Genomic DNA, 11,889 nt, shown 5'->3' with positions numbered 1-11,889 from the left:
AAAAAAAAAAAAACAAAAAATCAAAAAAGAAATACACATTTATTTTTATTATTTCTGTTGTTCAGAGAGTCCTACCTAACATCATGTGAGGGTTTTCATTTCTAGGGTTTTTTTGGTGGGTTGTTTTTTCTTGGGGGAGGGGGAGAGTACTTCAGCTTTTTCTTATTTTATTGCCTGTATTTTATTTGGTTCCTGTTTTTAATCTTTGTTTTTAAATTCTGTAAGATGTCTTTAGTTCTCTTTAGAAACAGGAGGGGGGCAAAATCTAAGTACAAATGCAATGTTTCCTACGTCACAGCACTTCCATCTGACTTTTTACACTGCCACCTAAAGTTCCCAGCTTGTAAGAAAAAAGTTTCAATTTTTAAGTATCTCCAATACTTCCATTTTTCTTAATTCTAAATTATTTCTAATACCTATTCAGCTCACTCTGACTGACCCCACCTCGACTCTATAGACAATTCTAGGCTCCCTTCCCTCCTGCCGTGCCTGTGTGCACTGGAACTTAACACTGCAGCACGTACTCTAGCCTTGCTTTTCTCGTTTCCTTTGCCATTCCATCTTGTGCGTGTTGACCAAACTTTTCTTACGTTTTCATTGTTCATCTTACCAAAAATGGTGTGTGTTTGTCAATTAAACACTGCCCACTGGTGATAAGCCAGAGATGGTGTTTTCACCGTGTAAATCATTTTATACAGGATGACACAATCTCCCTTAGACAACAATCAATTTCATCTGCATCTCAAGTAAAGCAGTTAGCCTGTCCTCCACATCTATCTGTAGGAGCACACTCTCAGCTACTAGCAGAGGACATTGACTATACATTCAATTATATTATAACTCTGCTGAGTTCAATGCAATGACAGGGAAATTCAGGGCAGCACTGTGTGGTCCATTCACCAAGTCCAATTCTCCCGCTTCCGACTTTCCTGTCAGCTGTAGCTCTGCGTGTAGGGCTGAGGCCTCCAGGACTTTTCCTCGTCCACGTTAACATGACCATTTGTGCCCTCCTTGTTCAGCTCATGTTTAGGGAGCCATGCTGGTGGGATTTTTATGGGTGTACATTCTAACATTACTAGAAGACATGACTTCTCAACAAACTCCTGACTTCTGGCTCTTACAATCTCTACAACTTCTCCTCAGCACTGCTCCCTGAGTCTACCACCCACCAGAGGTAGTGGGAAAGAAAGGCTATTAGGATATGGGGGAAGCAGACCTTTTTAGAAAGGGTTCTTTGGAGCAAATCCCATTTGTATTGTCAGAAACTTAACAGTTTGGTTCATAAGTCAGCAGGGACAGCTCGATCTGTGTGCAAACACTTCACGGGTACACCAACTGTCTGTCATGACAGCAGCAGCAATAGCACAACCTAGCAGGAAGAACCAGGCCTCAGGCAAATAGCCATGAGTCAGTGGGAGGAATTAGGACCACCAGGGATGCAGTGAGAAGTTCTTGGCTGTGCCTTTCTCAATAAAGCAAAGATTAGCAAAGACAAGAGACCAAGCAGTGTTGCAAAGCTATCTCTATAAGCACACGTCCATCACAATCTGTTGAGTTCTATTTATACTCCTTCCAAACATTGTGTGTCCTGTGTGGGTCTTGCCTCACCATGCGTCTTGCCTCAGCATGTGAGTCTGTACCAGCTGGCATCACTCTGTCAACTGAGCCAAAGCACCACCATAAGTCTTTTTGGTACATTTTTCTCTATGGAGTCAAGACAAATGAAGCACAGTAACACATGTAAGGTAAAACAATACATGTGTGTCATCAGCAAAGAATCCTTCACCATGCATTTCCCGTGTGTACTGGCTAGTTTTGTGTCAACTTGACATAAGCTGGAGTTATTACAGAATAAGGATCTTCAGTTGGGGAAATGCCTCCATGAGATCCAGCTGTGGGGCATTTTCTCAATTAGTGATCAAGGGGGAGAGGCCCTTTTTAGGTGGTGCCATCTCTGGGCTGGTAGTCTTGGGTCCTATAAGAGAGCAGGCTGAGCAAGCCAGGGGAAACAAGTCAATAAAGAACATCCTTCCATGGCCTCTGCATCAGCTCCTGCTTTCTGACCTGCTTGAGTTCCAGTCCTGACTTCCCTTGGTGATGAACTGCAGTGTGGAAAATATAAGCTGAATAAACCCTTTCCTCCCCAACTGCTTCTTGGTCATGATGTTTGTGCAGAAATAGAAACCCTGACTAAGACAAAGTGCTTTCTTTAACAAAACATCCTTTTACCTGCGTCTGCTTCAGCAAAATGTTCCTTCACACAACTGACTTTCCAAAGAACCCTTAAGTTTACACCTCACAAGATCATATACTTGTAAACAAATCCTTTAAAAAAGTTATCAAAGTTCATGCTGTAGCATGAGCCAAGTTTTCATATTGCTTCTACTAGGTGCATAATGTTCACTGTGCGTATGTACACACCATGTACTCTTTATCAGTCATGTGACCACTTTCAGTTCATGGCTATCATGAACAATGGTACAGTAGGTATGGGTGTATGCATACATCTTTGAAATTCTGAAGGATCACATGGTAATTTGGCCTTCTACATCCTTACTTACCTCTGTTTTTTTTGTAGTAACTATGCTAAGGAGTAGAAGGTTAACCAGTAAAAGGGAAAAAGTCACAAAGGCGAAATATGTGGATGATACACTGTACTGTTTAAAAAACAAGAAGGAAGAACTAATGCATTTCACCTGGATATTTTCAATCCGTGGTATCTGAATCTGTAGCTATGAAGATTCACACACATCACAAAGCTTAGAGAGATTTTTATAAAGAGTTCAGGAAAGTGATGGTAAAAAACAAAACAAAACAGTTATTCCCTCGATCAGCATGTATACTGAAACAACAGGCCCTGCTGTAGTAGTTGGAATAGGTATGACTGCCACAGACTTTTATTAAGAGATATGTGGATTTGGGGTTAGGAAAGCAGTAGATTGCTTTAAGCACTGCTTAATGGACAGTACTAGTAGAAACATCGAAGACAGTGGTCCTGAGGGTGATTTGAACTGTGGGGGCCTGGCTCAAGAGGTTTCAGAGGAGAAGAATTTTAATATGTTGCCTAGAGATCATTCTTGTGCCATTTTGGTGAAGAATGTGGCTGCTTTTTGCCCTTGTCCAAAGAGTCTGCCTGAGACTAAAGTGGAGAGATTTAGATTAATTACATTGGCAAAAATCTCAAAACAGCCTAGCATAGCCTCTGTCCTGTGGCTCACTCTTATGAAGCATGTTTTTGTGAAACAGAGCAAGCTGATCAAGAAAAAATACATAATGTATGATTCAAGGAGAAAAGGGACACCAGGAAGTGGAATGAAACTGAATCCAGCATGCAAAGAGATAAACAGACTAAAGATGGGGCGTGGTGACCTCAGGCAAGATCCCACCCAGCTAAGCTTCCATCTTGTGAAAAGGAATTAAAGAACAACTTAGGTCCAGGTGTGGTGTTACACACCTTTAATCCTAGCACTCGGGAGACAGAGGCATGCAGAGCAAGTTTCAGGACATCCAAGCTCAGGCAGTGAAGGGAACCATTAAAAATAGAAAGCTGGTGAAGACATAACTGAACGAGGACAATACTCCAGCCCCGGCAGGTTTGCAGAACCTAGCAGCTTCAACCACAAGATTCTGGCTTTAGAGATGAGAATAGAAGAAAGGGCTTCTCTAGACTAAGGGGTTCTCCATAACTAAGGAGAGCTGCTGAGGCCAGGCATGTTGTAGATGTGTCCCTGCATGGAGGCCCAGAGAGGGCATTGTGTGAAGCTGTGAAGGTGAAGCCTGGATTATCCTGGAGACCCCAGGATGTTGGAGATGCCAGAGTCATGCGATGCCTGCTTGGGAAAGCTGCTAACAGAAAGTGGGAAAAGCCCAAGAGAAGTGTGTTGTAGTCAACAAAGATGAAAGGAGTTGGAGATCTGAAGAGCATTTGACATGAAACATGGAGATGCAGAGTCTGGAGAAACGCAGCTGGTTTGGGTCTTTTTTTTTTTTTTTTCTTTTTTTGGTCTAGTTTTTCTACAAAATCTTCCTTTAATCCATTTTGGAATGGTTATATATATATATATATATATATATATATATATATATATATATCTCCTATGCCATTTTATGTTGGAAGTATATGGTCTGCTTTTTGATTTTGACTTTACAGAGAATTACAGTTAAGAGATTGCATGAATCTCAAAATTTGAGACTTTAAACTTTGGATTTTTAAAACAAGTTTGAGACTATTAGAGACCATGGGAACTTCTGAAGTTGGATTAAATGCATTTTTGAGTTATGTTGTAGCCACAAGCCTCTGGGAGCTAGGGAGTGGAATGAGGTGGTTTGAGTAGGGATGGCCCCCATAGCCTCAGGTGTTTGAGTCTTGGCCCACAGGGATGGTACTATTAGGATGTGTGGCCTTATTGGAGGAAGTGAGTCACTGTGGGGGTGGGGACTTTGTGGTCTCATATGCTCAAGCTATGCCCATTATAACGTAAAGTCTCCTGCTGCCTGCGGATCAAGATATAAAACTCTCAGCTCCTTCTCCAGCACCATGTCTATGTGCATGCTGCCATGCTTCCCTCCATGGTAACAATGGACTAAAACCTCTGAAACTGTATGCCAGCCCCAATTCAATGTTGTCCTTTGTTAAGAGAGTTGCCTTGGTCATGGTGTCTCTTCCCAGCAATAAAACCTTATGACATCTGCCTCTGTTTTGTATTAAAACTGACGTAACAAACAAGGAAGATGTTTGAGTTAGTCTCACAAGCTTCACCCCCACACCCCCTTATCCTTAGCACTGGCCCCGTCAGCACAGAGCACACAGCGGCCAGGGTGTGGGGTGTGATCCCTAATACATGGCAGTTTTCACGTACTTGGGAATTTTTACTTGGTTTTATTTTTATTGTTGTTGTTACTATTATTTTTTATTTTTGAGAATAACATCATGCCCCCCTTCTTTTTCCTCCCTTCAAATGGTCCCATATATCTTCTTTGTTCTCAATTTACTGGCCTCTTTTTTTATTAACTGTTATTTGGGGGTTTATAAGGAAGGGTCTCATGTAGCTCAGGCTAGCTTTAGACCAGACTTACAATGTACCTGAAGATGACACTGAGTTTCTAAGCCTCCTGCCTCTATCTCCATGCGCTGAGGTTACATGTGCTCCGTTATACCTGCTTATGTCAAGCTGAGAATTAAACCAGGCACCTCAGAAGTGCTAAGCAGGCCCCCATTGATGGAACTGTATCCCCAGCATGTACCTCAAACTTTTATTGAGCAAATTTATAGATAGCTACAAAAATTACTGAAAACTAAAGGGTGAGATTCTCTTACAGTTTTGAAGAGATGTCCACGGTAATGTCCTGGTTCTTCTCTCTCCCTGAAGTCGCTGCACTCATTTAAGAGGGCAAATGCTTAGGGAGGGACACCCTCTCCCTCAAGTGCTCACTCACACCTTAGTGTGACACTCCATTGGTTTGTAGGCATTCAGGATCAATTTAAACGAGAAACCTCACAGAGTTAAGTAATTTGCATTTACTGTACATCTTTTAAAACTACATGCATAAGTGAACTGTTTAGGGTACTTAATGGATGCATACTGTGAAAATAAGGTAAAGACGTATATACTAGTCATATTAAGAAACATTACAGTATGCTTGCACATATGCCCACTGTTGTGGACATGAGTGTGGCCTGACCTCATGCAGAGCTACACTGGAGCACAAGCTCTATCTCAGTGCTGCAGTCTCGTCTCTGGACACTCGACTCCCACCACCTTCTTAAACAACTCCTAGGACATTAAAGTCATACAGACTTCACCCACCAGCCTTATCAAGAGGGCTCAGTTCTTGCTTTCTCCTACTGAAAACTCCCCTTTCCTCTCTCTCAGGCATCAATCAGCAGAACACTTATTGCACAGTTATTTTCCATTACAAATGTGTATCAAGATGTGAATACTTTCAAACTTTTATCATGAGAAAATTATTAGCTTATTTTTACACTTGCATGAATGATGTATGAGAAGATATGTTCATAGCTAATTTAGACTCCCCAGCATCTCAGATCTGAATTAACAAGTTTGGCGTATGATACAATGTGTATGTCAATGAAATTAGATTTGATCTGTTCAACGACATCACCATTTGTGCCTGTCATAAACTCCGTTTTCTGCATCCCATTAAGTGAGGTATCAGTCCATGAGTTTGCTCCACTGTGTCCCTCTCCCCTTCTTCATAGAGCCAGAGCACGATGTTTCTTTCCCCTCTTCTCCCTCCAGATTATGAAGTTCCCCAAAACATTCACATAAGATGCTGTGGTTCTCAAGAGTATCAACGTCAGTCAGGGTTAACTATAAAGTTTCACATCGCATTGGTGCAGACCCCCATAAATCCCACAGGCTCCTGCTACCTAAGCGTCCAGTAGTTTACTCATGTTGACCTACAGGACCCTTCCAATGCACATGGCTGCCTGTTCCGATTTGCCATTCCCAACCGCAATGGACAACTTCTTTGTTCTTGCCACAATCCACACCCCTAACTTTGACACGGCCTTTTAAGACATTCTGATTTATAGAAATTAAGTTTATTCTTCATAGCAAATGCTACATACAGTCTTTGGGAGTAAAATTTAATGGTCCTGTTACAGACTCACATATACTTCACTCTCTTGCACGCCATTTGTTTTTCCTGGTATATAACTCACATATACTTCACTCTCTTGCACAGCATTTGTTTTTCCTGGTATATAACTCAGATTGTTCCATGCCTATTACTCAACATCCACTTTGCAGTTATTTCTGTAGTTTTTCCCCCAAGCACTGTTTTATAGATAGCAGGCAATTAATAACTACTTGTAAATACAAATTAATAATGATTTACCTTTTAAAGTATTTTTCCTAGATCAATATGTTTTTCTGGAATTACTCTGAATTTTATACATATACAAATGCTGAATTCCGAGTTATTTATAATATATATATATGTAAAAATCTTAAAACATGGTAAAATTCTGAATTATATATAATATTTATATAATCTTAAAACGTATAGTTATTCAAAGGAATTTTTCCATGGACTGAGTAAGGGCAGCCCATTGTTTGGACCTGCCTGACTTCTATAAAAAATCAGAAACAGAATGAAAATAAAACAGAGGCCTTGAGCCTTACCTTTTCTACATCTGAGAGGGAGGTCAAAGAATGGCTCTGAAGAACCTCTGGTGCGGTGAATGCTCGAAGGTCCTGATTGGAGACATTTTCATCTGTAAAGGACACACTGCCCGATGGCAGCAACAGCAGCGACCATGGAGAGATGATGAAGCCCAGCGCAGCAGGGTCAGCAATGCTCACTGGTTGTACGTGCACCAAACCAAAAGAGGAAATGATAGTCTCTTAAGATTAGGAGTCAAAGAATCCATAACCACCTCCAGAGACATCCCAGCCTAACTGTGCAGACATTAGTACACAGTTTCATGCACAGAGCTAATATGGCATGCGAGTGGATGTCACCTACACATGTCACCCACACACAGCCACCGTCACTGTACACAGTCATGAACCTTACTTGGGTTCATCACTACACATCTAAAAGGCAGGTCTTAGGAACTGCTCACACAAGCTAACCCTGACTTTTTACCGAGACACAGAAATGGAGAAGGCCCAGGACTTTCCCATCAAGGATTCTTCTGAGCACTCAGTGGAAACTATCATTTCCAGACACTGTCTGTACATGTACAGCTCTTATGTATAAATTCCAAGTTCCCTGACCTTCCCGTCGCTTACTTGTGGATGACATACTGGAGGACTAAGAGCATTTGTTTTGGGTATGTGGCTAGGGTGCATGGGGACTGGGGCAGAAGCGGATGTCTTCCTTTGTGCCTCCCTCCACCTTAACTTGTGAATGGTGTCTCTCTGTGAGCTTTGAGCTGGACCGGGAGGGCTGGCCAGTCCACCCAGGGCTCTCCTGTCGTTCTGGCATTACAGGCGCATGCTGCATGCCTGTTCTCTCACATGGCTGCTGGGAATCTAAACTCGGGGTCTCAGGACCCAAACAGCAGGGCAATCTGCATATATAGTTGCCTTTCACAAATATTTACATTTAAATAAACAAAAACTGAGGCCAAGCCTGACAAACTGAGGTGAGTCCCTGGGTTCCACCTGTAGAAGGAGAGAATCAACTTCTACAAGTTGTCCTCTGACCTTCTAGCATGGGCTGTGGCACATGCAAGCTTTACATATACATATAAACACACAAATAAATAAATGTAAATAAAATGTAATTTAAAAATAAAAAATAAACACAAGACGCTGTACACATTTTGTTGTTGTTGTTGTTGTTGTTTGTTGTTGTTGTTGTTAAAAACTTTCTCGCTGGTGTGAACAATCAGTATACAGTCCAGTTAGAAGATGATTTAAACAAGGCTAAGATGTTACTTGGAACCTTGAGGTATTGGAGACACTATTAAAGCAGTCTAAGTAATTCTCTTCAGATTACCCACTTGGGGAATAGGCCGCCAGTGGCTGGAGCCAATGCACTGATATGTGCAAGGAGCCCTGAAGCCAGGCTGGCAGCAGCAGGGCACAGGCATGGAATGCATTTCAGAGGTTGTGGTAACAGACATTCCTGCACGATTAGAGAGAGATAAGGAGCAGAGTCTGGGGGATGCTACGGTTTGGATTTGAGTGACTGAGAAATGGTGTTGCTCAACCTTAATAGAGGAGAGACAGGTAAGAGGCTGCGCAGTGGCGCCTGGGAAGATGGTCCACCTTTCCTGTGGACTTGTTAACTTCAAGGCAATGTGATACATTCAGATGGAAACTTCAGGTAGGCAGTTGGATTTGGAGCGTGAGACAGAGTCAGGGCTGGATAGACGTAAAAGTCCTAAGATTTGACCAGTGATTCACTACATTAAGACAGAATTGAAATCCAAGGCTGAGTCTTGGGGTCTCCCTACCACAGACTCTCTATTCCTTCTCCACCTTTCTCCAGCAGTTCTGGACAGGTGTTGGCACACTTCTAACATCATTCATTAAAGGTGCCCCTTCTTATTGCTGCCACAGTCCTTCACAGCGGCCTTTCTGTCCAGCCCCACAGTACCTGGACTTGAACGTGAACTGGGAGACTGGGAGTCTAATCCTCAGGGCCAATTCTATTTTAAAATAATATTGTTATTTACTCTCTAAAATCTTCATACATGAAAACAATGCATTCATTGTGATCTTACCTAAGTCTGTTCAACTAACTAACTAACTAACTAACTAAGCTTAACTAACAGAGACACATGAATGCTACCCAGAATTCTATGTGCTGTCTTGCTATCCGGATTCTGCGTTCCACACATGGCATAAAAGGGCTTGCTCTCCTCATTCTCTGCATCTCTGACCACAGGCCATGACCAGAGGCCAGCTCTGCTCTGTCTTCAGTAGTAGACTAAACTCAAAAGGACTGAAGATGAAGTAAGCCACTGCCAGCGCAGGACCAGGGGTGAGTGGGAGGGGCCAAGGCAGGAAAACTACATTTTAAAAATCCATACTGAGCAGGTGAGATAGCTCAGCAGGCAAAGGCACTTGTTACCAAGCCTGAGGGGCTGGGCTCCATCTCAGTTCCATGGGGGAGAGGGAGAACAGACTCCTGAATGTTGCCCTCTGACCCACACCTGTGTCTGCATGCACATGTCCACACACATTAAATAAACACTAAATAAATATATAATGTAACATTCTTTAAGGCTTATCACTCTGAAATGAAATGTCAGTACAGCCAGGGTCACTACAACTATTACTCTGGGAAAAAAGTAAGTATTTTAACGTCTGCCTTATATAATTGCTGTTTACATGCATTTATAAAATAACTAACGTGTATTAACCACTTGACTCCAAAGCACTACCAGGGAGACAGAACAGATATATAAACAGACAGAAGACAGAGCGCATAAAGCATCTGAGAAACAGATAATACAAAAGATAGCTCTGTGGATTTAAAAAAAAAAAAAAAATCAACCATAATACAGACAAAATGTTTCTTTTTTTTTTAACTACATGTGGCCTTTTAAAAGGAAAATGACCACTTGAACATGGCGGATGGTTGGCTTCCAGAGAGAAAGAGCCAACTCAAAGGCAGTCAGGAAATTAAGTCTGGGGAAGGAATAGCAAGAATTTTGGCAGAGAAAGGGTGCCGAATATGGAGAAATCGAATTATAAAGTGGGGGTTGGGGGGTGCGGCATGACTTTTCTCTTTCAAAAACACACAGAAATGCCACAAATGTTTTCGAAGTGGTTTTAAAGTGCCATGTAATAAAACTGGAGCAATTGTGACCACAAAACGCATTGCTTTCAGTTTCCAAAACATATACATGACATTTAAGTACTGGATTCTTGAGGTAATGTAGTCAAACCACAAAATATATTTTAAAATAATTATAAAGGCTTATGCAAACCTACAAGTGAGGGGATTTTAGAGTTGCGGCTGGAATCCGTCTTTAATTCCCACTTCCTGACAACAGAACGGAAGGAACTCAAAGCAAATGTTTTCAAAATCCTTCAAAGAATGTTGGCCAAAGAATATTCAAAAAGTAGGTTCCAGAAGCTTAGAGTGAGCGCTAAGGCCCGTGCTTCGGCTGTGCGCTGACCACACTCCAAGAACGCTATTATTATGAAAAAGTAAACCTGATATGAACCAACTCCAGCAGTCAGTGTGGTTCTTTCTGGAGACTTTACTAACATTCCAAGGGAGGAGTTACTGGTCAAACTCAGTCAGCTAGGGGTGCAGTTAGAAACATGGTACAGAAAGAAACAACTCAAAGCACATGTCAGTGTTCTCTCAAACTAAAAACCCATCACAAGTCAACAGCCATTCTTTCTTCTTGGGCCCTGCTATTTCCTTTAGAGTTCCACCTTGGACTGTGCGACTACAATCCCAGCACTCAGGAGGACTGTGCAACTATAATCCCAGCACTCAGGAGGACTGTGCGACTATAATCCCAGCACTCAGGAGGACTGTGCGACTATAATCCCAGCACTCAGGAGAACTGTGCGACTATAATCCCAGCACTCGGGATGCTGAGGCTGGAGGACAGGCACTCTATGAGCCTGAGAACAACCTGGGCTATTTAGTAGTTTAAGGACATCTGGAGTTACATAGCAAGACTCTTGTCTCCAAAAATAAATAAAATGTTATAATTGGGCTAAAACCATCATATAAGGGAACAGTCAGCAAAGGCAACAGGGACTAATTAAGAAATTCAGAATAAAATCACCTCATGTGCCCGTTCCTGCTCAAGTTCAAGTGGTTCATGGAGAGAATTTACAGACCTCTTGGTTCTGTGTTCTATTAGGGTAGTTGACAAAAATCTATGCAGAGCTTACTGTCCAAATCTGAAGAATTTGATAAAGCTACTTATAATACAGAATTCTCTAAACACTCAGTTCTTTTCATATGTGCATTAGAACCCATATACTTATACATCAATCACCTAATTCAGCTTCATACTGAAACAAAAACTGCTTGGGACAGCTAGTCTCCATTTCCCGTCATCCTCTGCCACCATGTAGGCCTCTTCCTTTCTCCTTCCCCCTCCCTCCGTCGCCTTACCTCCCTTCCTCTTTCCTCAGAGTAGCATTTTGTGATAAATTATGATCTTCTAAAATTACATATTACAGGGTGATTAATTATAAATCTAGAACTTATTTGCTCCTGAGTTTTGTTTCTACTTTTAAAATGTCACTTTCTCTAACATGAAACAGGATAAAAATTCCCCTTCTGAAAATGAAACAAACGCTCTCAGCGTACCTGTGACACTAACACTCTCAGCGTACCTGTGACACTCACGCTCTCAGTGTACCTGTGACACTCACGCTCTCAGCGTACCTGTGGCACTCACGCTCTCAGCGTACCTGTGACACTCACGCTCTC

General features: G+C 41.9%; 1 protein-coding gene across 1 annotated transcript in view; it reads right to left on the bottom strand.

Annotated features, from left to right (window-relative positions):
* The window catches only part of Ptpn13 (protein tyrosine phosphatase non-receptor type 13), a 178,626-nt gene that overhangs the window by 116,960 nt on the left and 49,777 nt on the right, over positions 1-11,889 (bottom strand). The window contains exon 3 of the mRNA XM_021210241.1: positions 7,149-7,327. Within this exon, the coding sequence (XP_021065900.1) occupies positions 7,149-7,327 (179 nt within the window). The remainder of the gene's footprint in view (positions 1-7,148; positions 7,328-11,889) is intronic.

The sequence above is a fragment of the Mus pahari genome, chromosome 13, assembly GCF_900095145.1.
Source record: "Mus pahari chromosome 13, PAHARI_EIJ_v1.1, whole genome shotgun sequence".
Taxonomy (NCBI): domain Eukaryota; kingdom Metazoa; phylum Chordata; class Mammalia; order Rodentia; family Muridae; genus Mus; species Mus pahari.
Note: the sequence above shows the minus strand (reverse complement) of the source record. Positions and strands in the feature narration are given on the sequence as shown.